General features: G+C 37.6%; 1 protein-coding gene across 5 annotated transcripts in view; it reads right to left on the bottom strand.

The window, feature by feature from the left end:
* The window catches only part of LDAH (lipid droplet associated hydrolase), an 88,113-nt gene that overhangs the window by 66,540 nt on the left and 2,801 nt on the right, over window positions 1–18,772 (bottom strand). For 4 of the 5 annotated variants that reach the window (XM_074331739.1, XM_074331738.1, XM_019756685.2 and 1 more), the window contains 2 exons: window positions 8,418–8,573; window positions 988–1,131 (listed from right to left, as the gene is read on the bottom strand). In XM_074331739.1, coding sequence (XP_074187840.1) covers window positions 988–1,131; window positions 8,418–8,571 — 298 coding nt within the window. In that variant the 5' untranslated portion in view covers window positions 8,572–8,573. Of the gene's footprint in view, window positions 1–987; window positions 1,132–8,417; window positions 8,574–18,772 lie in introns of those variants that run through there. The other variant, XM_074331737.1, reaches the window with a different exon arrangement.

Raw genomic sequence — 18,772 nt, forward strand, 5'->3', positions numbered from 1 at the left:
CCGTAAGCACAAGATGCTAGTGCCATACGAGAGGCACACCAGAAGAGGAGCAAACTAGGCAATGAAGCCATAGCCACCTCTCTCCTAGTCAAATTAACTAAGGGGCACCCATAGGGCAAACGGCCCTTGAATGGAATGCTTCCAGAGAAGTTTGTATCTATAGATATAGATATATAGATATAGATTTACATGTATTTTACACATATAGATATAGACATGCATTTTTCCCCTCTATTTTTATTTTTTAGAAGAGTGAACATGCTGGAATTCTCTTAAGTTAAAAGCAGATAATTTGCATCTTCGTGCTCCGACTTCCTCCATTTAAAGGCTTCCAGCAGTCTACTACGCGGAGCCCTAGCTCTCTCCCGTTTCAAGCTTCCTCCCAAAGTCCCGTGCCTAGCAGTAGCATACCCACTGGATCTCTCTCCTGGCTATGTTTCTCCTGCTGCCTGTCACATCTCTGCACCCACCTCCACCCCTCAAAACCAAATTCTACTCAACTACCCATCTACCCATCAAAACCCATCTACTCCAAACAGTCTTCTGAAAACCATACTGAGTTCTCTCCATTGTTTACTCCTCAAATACCCACATGATCAGCAGGCCTGTGTATCACTGCATCATTCTCTAAATATGACAGTGAGAGCTTTAAAGTAAGAACCATGGCTTATAATACTTCTTCTCCACCAGCCCTCTTAGTAAACCCTGAAACTGTACTGCATGATCAATCAATATACAGTTGATTACTAGTTGGTAAATAGAGAAGGCAAGTCCTAGACAAAATGTATGATCTGCCCAAATTTTTACAGAGCATTACCTGCAGATGGATGAGAATGATTCTAACAATACTAAAATCATCAAAAGGTGACATCTTAGGCCAAGGCCATAAGCAGAGGTTTCTACTGGTGCAAGTCTTACACTTAGCAGGCTTTCTAGAAACATGAACACTCACTCTGTAAAGGAAAGCAGGTGTTGATAAAGACATACCATCCAACGTTGTAAGAATCTTCTTGTCTTTGGGGACCAAAGCATGCCCAGCATGACTGATAATCCAAACTGGAAAGCGTCTGTTTATTAAAGAGTACAAAGCCTTTGCAAATGTCACATAAAAGGCAGGAAAACCTGGGTTACCTAAGAAAAGAAACATAGACCTCAGGTTAACCAAAGCAATGAACTCACAGAAGATGATGTGCGGACTGAAAAGGATTTATTTCTCCTCAACAAATCTAGTAACATTTACACAGACACTTCAATTTTAATGTCCTTTATACCTTAAGTCTGGGAATAATCATTTAGAAAATTTCTGCTCCCACTTTGTTCTCCAATTGGTTCAAATAAATTCTTCCCCTTTCTTCAACTTAATAAATGGAACCACTAATTATAAAGCAAATACTCAAGTCCTAACACCAGCAACCATTCTTGGTTTCTCCATTTTTCACATCCAGTTCACTAATAAGTCCTGTCAAATTTGCATCTACAATACATCTCATCTTTGTCAACTTCTCTCCGTAGTATTATCACTTCTCTCTGGGTTTTCTGAACAGCCTCCTGACGGGTCTTCTATCCACTCTTGTCCCCTTGGAATCCATCCTTTAGAGTACCCAGAGCAGTATCTCCTAACCTCAAACCAAATCACAGCAGTACCCTACCTAACCACCTCTCAGTGACTTCCCATTGTCATTGAAGAGTCTAAAAGCATTAACACTGCCTGTAAAGCTCTTTGGGATTTGACTATTGGCAATTGCCAAGCTGCATGAAAACAAATTAGTGTAAGAATCATTCACAAGGAGAACTTGAAGGATTCTACTAAGTGTTTCCTTGTCATTCATCATAAGTATTTGTATTGTAAACAGATGTATAGTTTGATCTTTTGGGGAAAAGACCATCCAGCAGCACTACAGTGGATTTTTCTTGTATATGCACAGAGGGATTTTTGACATGGGTTTGCTATAGAGAAACAGAATGAATAAATGCTCTTTTTTTTTTTTTCTAAAAGAGTCAATCTGATACATCTTTAGGGAGAAAAGACAATTAAATGGGGTTTTCATCTTGCGATGATCATCTGTGATACTGTCTTTATAGATACAAGGCCATTTCCATCAATATCTGTTTCTCCAATCAATTTATCTACTTCTTTATACTATTAGGTTTTCTTCTCTTTGCAGTTACATGACATATTTTCCTGCACTGATGTCACCTCTGCCATCCTTGTCAAGTTTCACCGATTTCTTCTTCACTGGCCGTATCTTTTAGCAATGCAGGAAAGTGGACTAGAGCATAGACTCTGGAGCCAGATTGCCTGGGTCGGAATCCTGGCTTTGCCACTTACTAAGTGTGGGACCTTTGGCAAGTTATTTAACCTCTCTGGGCCTTGGTTTCTGTGTCCATCAAATGAGGATAATAAACATACCTCGTGTGAGAACTAAATGAATTCATACATGTAAAGTACTTAAACACTGCTCGCTACGTAAGTGCTGTATAAATGTTAGCTATTCAACTTGTCATCACTGTCTAGCCATGATGACAATACATGATGGCATTATCATTCATATTATTATTTTGCTTCTGTTGCATTCTGACCTAATGACCCTAGTCCCAAGTTCCTTTCTGTGATGGTGCTGGTGTCATCTTTGTTAAATAGGGTGAAAACTTCCTCAAATGCAGTAATATGCTCTTTGCTCAGCTGACCGACTACCGTGCAGCTAGAGGAGAAAGAAGGGCGGACGGGTGCATCAGCACAAGAGCTGTAGATGTGGATGACACTGTTTCATGTTTTACATTTAAATCTTTAGTAAGTGTGGAATATTTTTGAGGATAAAGTACAAAGTAGCAATCCAACTTCTTTCCAAGTGATTAGCCAAGTGTCCCAAGTACATTTATTATATAATCCATTCTTTCTGCATTGATTTGAAATGTCTTCTGATCCAATAGTGCATTCTTACATTAGCTTGCTAATTCTGATTCCAAAATAATTCCACTTATTTTTTCCTTTTCTCTCTGCCAGCACCATACTGTCTTGATTACTACATTGTGTTTTTAACTGGCAGGGAAAAAAAATCCTTTTCCTTTATTTTTTTCCCCTAAATTTTCTCGGCTGGTCTCATAACCTTTAGAATTATTTTCACCAGTTTCAATTTTTAAAAATCTCTTCAGAATTCAGATTGAAACTTTATCTCATTAATACATTAATTTAGAAAGATTTGATATTTCTTACATTACTGAGTATAACCTTCTTGGCCTGTATTGTCTCATGTTCAAATGTTTTATGTCTCTCAGCCAAGCTCTATTGTTTTCTTTACATGGCTAGAAAATAACAACAGCCAACATTTTTAAGTTCTATAACTTATTACACGCCAGGCAGCATTTAAGAGCTTTACATATATTAACTCATTTAATCCTCACATGAAGTAGTACTATTATTATTTCCATTTTACGGATGAAGAAACTGTAGAAAGTTTATGTAACTTGCCCAAGGTCACACAGATGATAAGTGCTCAATAAATATTGGATGACTGAAAGAATATACAAAAGAAAACAGTAATACTGAATTTGAAGAACACAAATTACCTGGCAGAGGATGTTCTGCATACCCGGTTTTAGTTAACCTTACAGCAGCTCTAAAAAGTAGTCGGCATTACCATTCGGGGAATGAATGGACGGCCACTTGCACCAACACTTACCACAGAGTAGGTGCTGAACAAATGGTAGCTATTATTACTATAATTATTATATTTTCCATTTTTTATTGAATCAATCGGACATGTAACATTCTGCAAGTTTAAGGTGTACAGCATGTTAAAACCTATCTACCATTAAGGAGAATCCATAACAACTACATAATTTAGATGCAATAGGACATATAAAACCAACAAATACTAGATAATACAATTGCTATAACACAAAATTTTCTCCATATCTCTGAGTTTCCCCCATAATGACTATAAGATCTTAAGCATCTGATTCACTGAGGATAATGCCAACTACTCCAAGTTCATTCGTTCTAGTCAATACTACAGCTTCTTTGGCATATTCTTTTCATTATCAATTATTCATTGACCACTTACTATGTGGAAGTCACTGTGTGAGGCACAAGATAGAGAAGGGCCTTCTTGTAATTTATATTCCAGCAGGAGAATATGTACACAGAACTAAATAAGATAACCCCAGAGTGTGCTAACTTCTATGAAGGAGCATGTGATAGAGAAGGGAAGAGATTACGATGGCCTGAGAAAAATGTCTGAGGAAGTGGCATTCAGCTAAGACCCAAAAGATGAGAAGAAATCAACTTTTGAAAGATTTGGAGGAAGAGCATATTGGGGCAGGAGAAGGACAGATGCAAAGATCCTCACCCAATAAAGAGCTTGGCTCTTGAAGAGCCAGAAGAGTCCACGATGGCCAGCAACATGAATTTCCAACTTGTAACAGACACAGCAATGGAAAATGTAATGCAAAATGTTTAAGTGTCATTGTGTACTTAGTCACTTAAATGTTATGGCTTATGTTACACTTTATGAACCATGAACTAAACTTCCTGGCTAGGAAGCCACAAAGAAAATTAGAAGGGGCTTGTTTATACAGCTAAAACCATATATATCTCCAGGTGTAGGGATGTTTGAAAACATTCCAATACAGTAATGCAAGTAAAACATTTTATCAAAGGCTATCAAGATGTACTGTAAACACATGCTTGAACTTATATATATAGTCAAGAGCCCAAGCAACATGTAACAGGCTGTGGTAATTATCTCTAGACCCCAATTGTCAATCAACTCTTACTATTCAACATCGCACACGTATGCCTTCCAATTAATCTTACAGGGGACAAAAACTTCCATATATCAAGTTAATGTGGCACAGCATCTCTATGGAAGGTTGTCACGTGGACAGAACTTTGGGCTTGTCCACGGAGCCTGGTCAGCTCCCTCTCCAATCACCAAAGTCACAACACAAGACACATCACATGGTTCCATTATCCCCATATGACCACCTGAGAATTACAGTGATTCAATATGTTCTATAGTGAGCTCTCAACTTGCCTCCCTTTGTTCATTTCACTACTTAAAGTCCAAGATTATTGCTACTTAACAGAAATTCTACAACAAAGATTCACTGCAAAAGATGAAACTAAAAGTTCCTCAAGGTGTGGATTCCAATAAATCACTCCTGATTATTAACACTAATTTTAAAGTGATGAATTAATTTTGCTAGCTACAAAAGCAAAGTGATTGAAAACGAAATATTATGTTGGTCTGCCAGAGATGGATTAAACATGTCGATAGTGGTTTCACAATCCTTGAAATACTGTCATCCTAATTTTCCCCATAGTATAAGTAGACTAGACTCTAAAAGAAAATACAATTCAAATCCCACAAACAACGAGCAGCACTAGCCTATAGCTCTCATGAACAACTCTAAGCAAAAGGGCCCAGGGCAGGAATGAGAACAGACGGGCAAACATAAAAGAACAATAGGACACTAAATGTGATCTGCAAATGTCAAAGCACTGCGAAATAATGAGACAATAAAACAACAAATGTTTTAAGCTTCCCTTTTTCCGTATCTTAAACCTGGCTCTCCCCTATGGTGGACTCTCTTCCTTTCAAGCCTCTGCCGTGGAGACCTCCCTATTTTCTAACACCTCATGTACCTCAATGAGAGCAAAGACTTTTACAGCACAGTATTCCTAGTAGCCCCTAGTATAATAAGTGAGTGAACAAACACCTCTGATGGAAAGTAGAGGGAGCTGTGTGCTCCACCTAACCAGTTCCCCTTATTACAACAACCTCTGCACTCTAAGCCTAAAGCCATCTACTTCCATCATCAACTTTTTATTCATTCTCGCAGATTCCCTGAAAACTTTGATCCTTAAATGACAGTTTTACTTGCCATCCCACGACTTAGGTGATTTCAAAATCTGGATGGACTGACTCAGCCAACACCTTTATCCCATAAATCAACGAATTCTGAAAGGCACGCCCTAGATCAGTGGTGTGCATGTCACAATCCCTGTTGGGCTTGTGAAACAGAGATTGCCCCACCCACAAAGTTTCTGTTCAGAAGGTCTGGGATGAGACCCAAGAACTTGCATTTCTAACAAGTTCTCAGATGACACTTCTGGTCTCGACACCAACTTGAAGAACCACAGGCCTAAATCGTTTCATTACCCAGAAATGGTTAACAATCAAAGCATCCTAACTCTGACAGCTCTTCTCCGGCTCCGTCTTCTGTCCTTTTAGACCTCACTCCCAGCCACAGCACCGCTCACAAACTAGCTACTCATTTTTGGTCGGTAACTCCTTCCATCCTGCATATATGCTATTCTCAACACTGACCACTTTCCAAGGCCCCAATCCACCCTCTGCCATCCTTACTCTCAACAGATCACCTCAACTAATTAACAGAGAAAACAGAGCTGGGAGGCAGAACTACTTCATTCCCTCTGACACAACTTCACACTGCTCCGTTTCAGTTACCCACTTCACCTCCTCACTCTAACCTCAGAAGGGATAGCCCTTCTCCAGTCCAACATACTGTTTCTACTTATTTTCTCAATCCTATACTCTGCCATGGCTGCCAAATCTCTGCTCCATCAAATAACACTTGTCATGCCTATAATTTCAAACTCTCCCTCACTAATGGCAGAGCATATGTATTTTTAATTTCAGTAGATTCCAACAGAGTGCTTTCCAAAAAGACTGTTATATTGTGGCAGAAGATTGGAGGTTTACTTCCAGAAGAGGTTAATTCAAAGGGAGATTTTGGATCAGGAATCTTAGGCCAGCTGAGAACAGAAGCACTATACTAAGGTTAAATTAAAGTGTTAATGAAACACTGAGACTCACACTCCTTTCCCTTGTTCAGCTCAAACATTAGCAGACAGACTTCCACTCCTTAAACAGGATATCAGAAAATTCCTTCCTGGGAAAACTGAACAATTCAAGAAATAACTACAGATACTGAAAGGTGGAAATCCTCCAATGAAATGCTGGGTCCCTACCCAATCACCCCAAGCTGAGGATTACCTAGGGTAACCAACTATCCTGTCTTGCCCAGGAAGATCGTGGTTTTAGTATCAAAAGTCATGTGTCCTGGAAAACCTCTCAGACCAGGATGGGGGGTATCACCCTAGGCACACCTGTGGATAAGCCCCCCTCCCCTAAAATTAAGCAAATAAAAGAGACAATTATTAACCCAGAGAAAACAAACAAAAATATACAAGAAATATAATCATAATACCCATAGGTTTAGCTATATAACATATAATATGATACGTACTGACAGCTTCATTTTATTTATTTATTTATTTATTTATTTATTTATTTATTTATTTATTATTATTTTTATTGGGGAAGGGGAACAGGACTTTATTGGGGAACAGTGTATACTTTCAGGACTTTTTTCCAAGTCAAGTTGTTGTCCTTTCAATCTTAGTTGTGGAGGGTGCAGCTCAGCTCCAGGTCCAGTTGCCATTGCTCGTTGTAGGGGGCGCAGCCCACCATCCCTTGCGGGAGTAGAACCGGCAACCTTGTGGTTGAGAGGACACGCTCCAACCAACTGAGCCATCTGGGAGCTCAGCGGCAGCTCACCTCAAGGTGCCGTGTTCAATCTTAGTTGCAGGGGGCAGAGCCCCCCATCCCTTGCGGGACTTGAGGGATTGAACTGGCAATCTTGTGGTTGAGAGCCCACTGGCCCATGTGGGAATCGAACCGGCAGCCTTCGGAGTTAGGAGCATGGAGCTCTAACCGCCTGAGCCACCGGGCCTGCCCTGACAGCTTCATTTTTAATCTCTAAGGCTGATGTGTGTGTGTGTATATATATATATATATATATCAGGTAGGTATAGGTATTTGAAACACCTTTTGAATTATAATTTTAATTTATAATTTTTTGAATTATAATTTATAATTCAAAAAGTGTTTTGAATACCTATACCTACCCCCTATATATCAAGCATTTACCCCTAACATTCTATTAACATTGATCCAGTAAAAGTCACAAGTGATCCAGTGGCCAAATCCCAGAATAAACATTCTACAGTAAACTTATAATCATCTTGAAAAAGAGACAAAAAAATTTAGAAAACTATTCTAAAAATTACAAAATTTAAAAAAGCATATTACAAAATTATATGTCTGATATGTTTCCAATTGCTATTATATATGTGTGTGTCTGTATGTATGTATATATATATATATATATATATATATATATATGACAACATAATATATATATACAATATAAATGCATAGAAGAAAAACAAAAAGCCCAGCCACTAAACTATTAAGGGTGGTTGTTATCAATGGTTTAAGTGATTTTATTTCCTTCCATAGGTTTTTCATATTTATTAAAATTTTTTTTGAAATCAGACGTTGTTATAGGTATCTGTATAGTCTCCTCATCCAGATTTTTAAACTTACCAGTAATAATGAAAATAAGCAGCTTCGGCCTGTTGGCACTTTGATCATTCAAGAGGTCGGTCCAGGGCCCACATTTGAGAACCTGGGTTTCAACTCCACAACATAAAATGAATTCCTCATGCACGGGAATTTCTTCCTTGATTTCTGAGTCCATTTCTAAATAAGGGGAGAAAAACAATATCAAGCGTCACTAAAATGTAAAACCTTGAGCCAAAGACAATAGTCAAGAATAAAAAAGGCAAATTTCAACATACTGAGAAGGAATGCCACAAGGTCATATGGGACATAGATGACTATTCAGCTCTTCTGGATTATAGGATTGTGAAAAACAAAGCAAACCACAAAAGTAGGGAGGAACAGGGAGGCGGGTCTTTGGTGAAATACATGACTGCAGAGGAGTGTGAATCAAAATCAGATTAGCCTTCCCACAACTCTCCTCTCCAGTCTAAACTGACGATGACAATGGGTAACTTCCACTTTCCCTCTGCTGGAATTCGCTTCGAGTTATGTGCTCTACCAGTGAGACAATCCCCCACCTTCACTGGTGAAGACTGGGGAAAATATAGAGGTCTGGCCCTTATACTCTCCCAGATAGAACTGCAAAGAGCGTCGGTGAACTTGATGGTCTCAGTGTTTCCCTCCTTTAATCCTCTCATCCCAAATTCTGTAAGCATGCTGTACGCATTATTAAAGCACTACATTATTAAATTATGAACTGGGTAGGTGGAAAACAACAGGATGAAACAACATCATGAACAATTTCCTGAATCATCAAGATTCCACAAGGTACGTGGAAAAACGCAGTCCCAAATGATTTATATCACTCCTCCCTCTCCGCTTCTGCCTTCCCTATGTCTACCAGCAAGACTGTTGCGCAAACATCCCGTGGTCTTTCTATGCTCTTCAACTATCCCCCATTCATTCATAGCCCTCCAGAGTCCAGATTCCAAGTACCCTTAGAGCTTTTTCTGCTCTTACCACTTTGCGATCCAGTCTGTCCTGTCCTTGAATTTCCTCAGTGTCCTTATGCTGTTCTGCTCCTATCACTTTGCTAAACTTTCATTCCCCGACCACTTCTGGAATGCTTTGCCCACTTGTGCCAATTTAGTGCCCCTGTTCCAATTCATTCTTCATTGCCTTCTCTGGAAAAATGGATCTGGGCCTTTTAAATATGTGCCCTCTGCCAGCTGACATGATGTGAAACTTTGTCAGAAGAGTGCCCTGGAGACACTGCAGAGGAAGGGGGTTTCTTTTGGGGTTTCTATGTATCTCACAGCAGGTTTCTGAAGCAATTCATTTTTTTAACCCCCTCTGCCGCTCAGGCTGTGAAGTCTTGCTAGTGCAGTGATTTCCAACTGCAGACAATATGTGTCCAGAAAACATATGGCAATCCCTGGGAATAGTTTCCTTTGTCACAGCTAGGGGAGACCTGGCATGTAGTGAGTAGGGGCCAGGGATGCTGGTAAACATCCTACAGTGCGCCGGACAGCCCCCCACAACAAAGAATCATCTAGGGCAAAAGGTCAATAGTGCCAAGGTTGAAGAAAAAACCAAACCAAACCAAACCTGCTCGAGTGCCAGGTGCCTACAGAGCACAGCTTTCTCCAGCATTTGGCTGCCACACACCTCCTTTCCCCAGCTCTTTACTCAGGAAGCAGCAGCCGTGTAGCACGAGTTCCACGCAGTGTAGCCTTGCGCCCCAGACCAGGTAGCTGCCCCCTAAACCCTCTGCTTAGCCCACACGCACACACTGGAGGCAGTGCCACGCTGGCCTAAAGAGCCAATCCCCGGCTCTTTGCCCCATACAGTAGCCTGGAACTGCCCTGGCCAGTAGGGCTGGGGGTTGCTACAGAGGGAGGTCTCTGCAAATCCTACTGCAGCAGTACCCATAGCAGTGTCCTACCTTCCTCAGTACCCACCTACCCGCCTCAACTCACCTGCACCCCGAGGGTGATTACTGTGGCCCTTCCAACACAGACACAACACATCTGCAGCTGCGCCGTGATTCACCGCACACCCTCCCACCGGTGTGGGTTCACCTGCTGACAAAGGGACTGCACATCAGCTGGGGCCCAGAAACCTACCAGATTTCTCTTATCATCCAGCGGGCTGCAACCACACTTTCTTCAATGAGATCTAAACCCACGTTCTCAGTTTGTCCTTCCTTGGGTACTTCCTCGCAGCCCTACCGTACCTTTTAGATGTCTCATTGTACAGTACCTTTATGGCTCCTTTCCTACCATGACTTAATCATGCTTTCTGTTAAACTATTTCAGTGACTGTGTTTCTGTCTCCTTGCTACACTGACATTTCCCCATGTGTCTATCAAATATTTCTCTTCGAATCTTTCCCATCTTAGACTCAGCACAAATCCTACTTCCTACTTGAGGTCTTCCCTGAGCACCCCAAGTAAGGAAATCTCTTTCTCTAAACTCATAGCACCCACCTTTCTCATAAGGTAGCCAGGTAAGCATTCCCTAGTAATCTCCACACTTGTTTCTTCATGCCATGCATGCCACACTGTCACAGCACAACTGTCAAGAATTCACTGCAGACACCACCTGTCCCTCCCCTGACTGAACACCTTAAGGCAATGGTGGCGAGGATATAGTGAAACGGGAGACTCCATACATTGCAGGTAATAATGAAACAGCCTTTACAAAGCAACCCGGCAGAACAGGACAATTTGATGCAGTCAATTTTGGGATCAATTCTGAAAGGGATACTGTGTATAGAAGAATGAGTGCATAGAATGCTCCGTATAACATGGAAGAGCTGAAGAAGCTAAATGGCCATTAACGGAAGAACGGTTAAGTAAATATGATAGATCGTTACATTGCCACTAAAATGATATGTATGACTCAACATTAAGGAAATGATTAAATAAATTATAATTCAATCTTATCATGATCCACTCTTATGTTCCATCAAAACTGCTCAGCTCTGCTAAACAGGTATAATTTATCCATCTGCTTTCTAACATTTCTAAAATCTCACTTCTCTATTCTGATGTGATGTTGCCTCTTCCATTTTCTTCATTTATACCTTTATATTAATTTTACTGTCATTTTAGTAGACTTAGGAAGGGACAAGAAACAAATATATATATATATATATATATATATATATATATATATATATTATTCATATATATTTATATATTTCAACCTCCATGCGTAACCAAAAGTCCAAAATGGATTTTCTTAAAGCTACTTAGAAAATAAAAGATTCTCACTTAGAAAGTGGGGATTCCTCTCCATTCAAAGTATATCGACTGACTAAATAAATAAAAGTATCATCTCACCTTTTCCTGATTTTTGGTTCACTAATAAATGTAACTATGACACAGTCTCCACAACTATCACAAAACACAGTATATTTACAAAGACCATATGACATTTATAAAGTGTTAGAAACAATATTAAATTTAGCCATTAGACACAGTATTAAATTAGAGAACTAACAGAGAAGACGCTGGATAACCTTAATACTTGCACCAGAAGAGAATCAGTTATTAACTATATTCAATTCAATTCACAAATACTTAACTTAGCAGATGACATCTTGGAGTTTGATTAGCCACAAAATTAATGAGAAATCATGTATATATGAAACTCAAGCATAGTCTATAAAAATTGGACAACAAACAAAACAGGAAATCTAAAACACCACCTCAATTAAACACAACTAAGAAACTTGGAGTTAATGTATGTATTTATAAAATATCTTTTTATTTAACTTTCACTGAATTCCACATAGCCAAATAAAACAGAAAGGAAAACTTAAAGTGGGAGAATTCAAATTATTCATTACCTAAGAATCCAAGGTAATTCAGTCCGCAAACAAGTGTCAGATGAACAAGGGACGATGTGTTCTAATGACATATTAAAGGCTGATGGCCCTGACTTCAGCCACAGCCCACAAGCAATCTTTAAAGAAATCAGTTTTGATAAGCAGCCAAGACTGAGGCTGGATAAAAATCAAGTGTGGATAAAATTTGCACAACGAGGCAAGCCTTACTTATGAAACTACAAGTATTCATCTGCTCATATTAATGAGTTTCTAATTTTACTTAGTAAAATATTTTTTTTCCCAATTAAATCTTATACAAACCTAGATATGAAACAAAAAAGCAGCACTTGCTCAGAATAAATTTTAGAGGCTCAAATTTATAATATTTATTTATTATAAAGTCAGCCACACAAGGAAATAAACTGAAAAAATGTAAAATAATATACCACACAAATACTAATCAAAGGAAATACGGTGTAGCTATACTGAAATCAGATTTAAAAAGTAAACTTGAAAGTAAGAAGTATATGAGAGAGAAACAGGGACATTTCATAATGACAAGAAGTCAAAGAAAACTTGAATAACAAAGTCAGAACCACCTTGTTTCAGAAATCAACCCTACAGCCTGACTTCTCTGTCACCATACAGAGCACCATTACTTTCCCAGTCACCTAACTCAAACGCTTCTTTGACAGCTCCTGCTGTATTCTAGGGGAACACCCACAGGCAAGAAAAAAGGAAGCCAGCAAAAGAATGAAAAGGAACAATGAGAAATGGGCATGAACTAAGACACATGAAGTGAGGTAACCTAGAAGGGAATTCTTCGAGAAAGTTAGGGGTTGGTAATGAAAGGTTTAAAATGCATAAATGTCACAGAGCAAGAAAACTGAGGCATTAGTAAGAACTCACATTTTAAGAGTATTTTCTATAAGTCAGGCACTGTGCTAAACACATTATAAATACTATACCATTTAATCAGACAATAATCCTCCGAGATGGGGATTGTTATCTCCTCCCTCGGTCCCCAACAGAACGCCTGAGGAGAAACTTGATTGAAAGCCATTAGGAATCTGCCTAAGGTCACACATTGGAATGTGGTAGAGCCAGAATTTGAATCCAGATGTCTGAATGAAACCAGAGCTCATGTTCTTGGTTTTAAATGTTTTACTTACATACATGGTTTCACTTAAATGAACAAATGAGATATACGCATAAGCGAGTTTTTAAAATGGTCTACTATTTTTCTTAATTTTTTTGCATACCTCATCACTATCTCTCTTTACCTCCATGCATATCACTAAATCCACGTTATTAACTCAGTATCAACTCTTCCATTTTTCTATAATCACATACAAATATACATAAGCATTTACATACATTTTAATAAATATGAGTGGTCAGTGACTGATAGGTAGGAACATATTATACATACTTCCATGCATTTTGCTTTTATATTTAGTAACACATTAAAATCCTGCCAAGTCAAATAGTATAACTTTAATTCACTATTTTTAATGGTTCTATAATGTGGATACACCATAATTCATATGGCCATCTCCCTGTTGACAGGCACTCTTATTATTTCCGTGTTTTGGAACAATGTTGCAATAAGTACTCTTAAATCCCCATGTTCTTACATGTATCCATATACACCAGTTCTTTTGTTTCAAATGGCCAGATTCCCAAATGTGGAATTACTGTGTTGAATTTTAATAGGAATTGCCAGATTGCTTTCCAAAAAGAGTGTAAAAATCACATTTCCTCTAGCAATCTAGGAAGTTATCTTTCCCCTTACATCCTACCATCAATAAGTGGTACCATTAATTTTCATATTTGTACTGTTCGGGTATAAACTGTCTCACTCTTTATTTTGCATTTCTTTGACTACTAGTATATTTAAACATCTTTTCATGTTTGCTGGTCTTTGGGATTTTCTTTTCTGTGAATTGTCTAGTCATATCTTTTGCCTGGGTTCTAAGTGCGTTATTGATCTTTTTCTTATTGGTTTGTAAGAGAACTTTGTACACTGCTATTAACCCTTTTCTGGGCTCCTATACTTTACCTATAGCTTCCTAGATGTTTAATTTTTATGATTCTAATTTTTACATTTAAACCTTTAATCCATCTAGGTAAGGATCCAAATGTTTCCTTTCAGATAGATCTACTTGTGCTAATACCATTTAATTAAAAAAAAAATCTATGCCCACTGATTTAAAATACAATCTTTTTCATACGTTAAATTTTCATACTGTTGGGAAAGAGCTTCTTCAGCATAGTGCTATGCTGTCAGTGAATATGGCAGTTGGGTCCATGGTTAATTTTCTTTTTTTAAATTAAAGTTTATTGGGGTAACAACTGTTAGTAAAGTTACATAGATTTCAGGTGTACAATTCTGTCTTACATCATCTATAACTCCCACTGTGTGTTCACCACCCAGAGTCAGTTCTCCTTCCATCACCATATATTTGATCCCCCTTACCCTCATCTACCAACCCCCTGCCCCCTTACCCTCTGGTAACCACTAAACTATTGTCTGTGTCTATGAGTTTCTGTTTCTCATTTGTTTGTCTTGTTCTCTTATTGTTTTTGGTTTACATACCACATATCAGTGAAATCATATGGTTCTCTGCTTTTTCTGTCTGACTTATTTCACTTAGCATTATAATCTCAAGATCCATCCATGTTGTCACAAATGGTCCTATTTCATCTTTTCTTACCGCTGAATAGTATTCCATTGTGTATATATACCACAACTTCTTTATCCATTCATCTATTGAAGGACATTTTGGTTGTTTCCATGTCTTGGCCACTGTAAATAAAGATGCAATGAACATTGCAGCACATGTATCTTTATGGATAAATGTTTTCAGATTTTTTGGGTAGATACCCAGGAGAGGGATTGCTGAGTCATACGATAATTCTATTCGCAATTTTTTGAGGAACCTCCACACTGCCTTCCATAGCAGCTGCACCAGTCTGCATTCCCACCAACAGTGTATGAGGGTTCCTTTTTCTCCACAGCCTCTCCAACACTTGTTACTATTTGTCTTGATGATGATAGCCATTCTAACTGGGGTGAGGTGGTATCTCATTGTGGTTTTTATTTGCATTTTTCTGATGGTTAGTGATGTTGAGCATTTTTTCATATGTCTATTTGCCATTTGTATGTCCTCTTTGGAGAAATGTCTCTTCAGGTCCTCGGCCCATTTTTCAATTGGGTTGTTTGGTTTTTTTGCTGTTGAGTTGCATGAGTTCCTTGTATATTTTGGATATTAGCCCCTTATCGGAGGCACTGTTTGCAAAAATCTTCTCCCATTCAGTTGGCTGCCTCTTTATTTTGTTGATGGTTTCTTTCACTGTGCAGAAGCTTTTAAGTTTCATATAGTCCCATTCGTTTATTTTAGCTTTTACTTCCCTTGCCTTTGGAGTCAAATTCATAAAATGCTCTTTGGACCCAAGGTCCATAAGTTTAGTACCTATGTTTTCTTCTATGCAGTTTATTGTTTCCATGGTTAATTTTTAATTGGTAAGTATAGAAATCAAACTGATAAAACCAAGAGTCAATATTATCTAAATCTCAAGTATGGCCATTGAAAATTACCTGTTCTACTTAAAATTGTCAGTGTTATTCAAGTGAAAAAGGAAGAAAGGAATGAGCTTTCCGAATCTGGAGCTATATCACAAAATTCCTATAAAAGTTTTAATGAGCAAATATAAATTTTCAAGTTCATTTTTGATTCCTGGTTTCTTTTTTCTAGAGTTTCAAAATTCCCATCCCACACATCATAGTCAAACTTTAGAAAACTAATAACAAAGGAAAAAAAAATCTTAAAAGCAGCCAGAGAGAAATGACGTATTACCTATAGGGGAACAATGATTCAGGTGTCAGCAAATTTCTCATCAGAAACTATGGAAGCGAGAAAGAAGTGGCACATTTTTCAAGTGCGGAAACAAAAGAACTGTCAACCTCGAATTTCATATCAAACAAAACTATCCTTCAGAAATGAAGGGGAAACAAAGATATTCTCTGATGAAGAAAAACTAAAGGAATTTGTTACTAGCAGATCTATCCTTAGGAAGTTCTCCTAAAGGCAGTTCTCCAAATGGAAAGGAAGTAAGTGAATAAGGTTTAACCTCAGTACAGGAAGAACAATGGAATGGGTAAAAGTAGTGGTAAATATAATGAATTATCCTTCTCCTCATGAGTTTCTTAAATCATATTTGGTGGCTGAAGCAAAAATTATGGCATCATTTGATGTGGTGTTCAATGTACGTAGAGGAAAAATGATTATTTTTCTATAAGACTAGGTCTCATATAACATGATATAATATAATATAATATAATATAATATAATATAATATAATACCGGGTCTTATGTTAATTTTTGCTCCAAAAGACGCATTACAGCTGATTGTCCAGCTAGGTCTTATTTTCGGGGAAACACGGTAATAAAATGGCTGTCTTTAGCCCTAATATATCAATAATTGCTTTAAATATAAATAGTCTAAATATACCAATTAAAAGGCAGAGATTGATAGAATGGATTTAAAAAGAAACATGACCCAACTATACATTGTCTAGAAGAAAGTCACTTCAGACATAACAATATTGTTATAATAGGGTTAAAATAAAAGAATGGAAAAAGATAAGGTGGGGGGATGATACAAGAAGGTAAAGGGAGTCAAATATATGGTGATAGAAGGAGAACTGACTCTGGGTGGTGAATACACAATGTGATATACAGATGATGTATTATAGAATTGTATACTTGAAACCTATATACTTTTATTAACCAATATCACACCAATAAATTTAATAAATAATAATAATAAAGTAAAAGAATGGAAAATGATATATCATGCTAATACTATTTTTTTAAAGAAAGATTGACTATATTACTATCAAATAAAATAGATTTCAGAGCAAAGAAAATTACTGTACAAAGTATATTTTATAATGATAAAAAGATCAATCCACCAAGAAGACATCCTAAATGTACATGCACCAGAGATTCAAAATACATGAAGCAAAAACCAATTGGCCTGAAAGGAAAAACAGAAAACTCCACGATTATGGTTGGAAAATCCCAGCAATAAAAATAACTACTAGACAAGCAACCAACAACATATAGAAGAACTGAAGGACACCATTAACCAACAAGATATAATTGACATATCTAGAACACTCATCCCAACAGCAGCAGAAGACACAATTTTTTTCAAGTATCCATGGGACGGTCACCAAGGTGCACTATATCCTGGGTCATGAAACAAATGTAAATGTAAAAGAATTAAAATCATATATCTTATGTCTTCTGACCATTATGGGAAAACTAGCAATCAATAATATAAAGACAACAGGTAAATCTCCAAACACATGGAAACTACAGTACATACTTCTAAGTAATGATGGACCAAGGAGGATGTTTCAGAGGAAATTTTAAACATATATAGAACTCAATGAAAATTAAAATACAAAATATCAAAATTTGTGGGATGCAACAAAAGCAATGCTGAAAGGGGAGTTTATAACACTATATGCTTACATTAGAAATGAGAAAAGGTCTCAAATCAATAATCAAGAAACTAGAAAAAGAAGAGCAAAATTAACCCAAAGCAAGCAGAAGGAAGAAAATGATAAATACCAGAGCAAAAATCAAAATTGAAAATACAGAAAAATCAACTAAATCGATATTTCTTTTAAAAAGGTCAATAAAATCAATAAACTTCCATTAAAAAAATAAAGAGAAGATGTAAATGACTAATATCAGGAATGAAATAGAGGCTATCACTAAAGACTGTACACCATCACCCTAATACCAAAACCACGCAAAGACAGTAAAAAAAGAACACTCTCATAGCTATACTTGAACAAAATATAAGCAAACAGTATTCAGCAATGTATTAAAAAGACTTATATCCCACAATCAAATGGGATGTAGTCCAAGTATGTTCAATATTCAAAAATCGATCAATATAATCCATCTCATGGTGCTCCAAGAAGAAAAATCATATGATCATATGAATTAACTAAATACAAACCAACTCACCCTGCAGTTGTACTCTTGGCCACTTATCCCAGAGAAATAAAAACATGCTCACACAAAAAGCTTCATACAAAGGTTCATAGCAATTCCATTGTAACAGCCCATAACTGAACACAACCCAAACGTCCTTCAACCAGTGAATGATTAAACAAACTGGCACAGCCATACTATAGACTACTACTGGGCAATGAAAAGGAACTACTGACTCATGTAACAATTTGGATGGATCTCCAAGGAGTTATGCTAAGTGAAGAAAGTCTTAAATAGTTACCTACAGTATGAATATATTTACACTACATTTTTGAAATAGACAAAATTATAGAGATGGAGAACAGAGTAGTGTTTGCCCAGGAGTAAGGGATTGGGGTAGGAGATGGCTGTCATTATACAGCATGAAGGAACCCTGTGGTGATGGAACAGTTCTGTATTTTGAATATACTGGTGATTATACAAAGCTATAGACCTGTACACACACATAAACAGTGCTTGTAAAACTGGTGAAATCTCAATAAACTC

The sequence above is a fragment of the Rhinolophus sinicus genome, linkage group LG05 (genome assembly GCF_036562045.2).
Source record: "Rhinolophus sinicus isolate RSC01 linkage group LG05, ASM3656204v1, whole genome shotgun sequence".
Taxonomy (NCBI): Eukaryota; Metazoa; Chordata; class Mammalia; order Chiroptera; family Rhinolophidae; genus Rhinolophus; species Rhinolophus sinicus.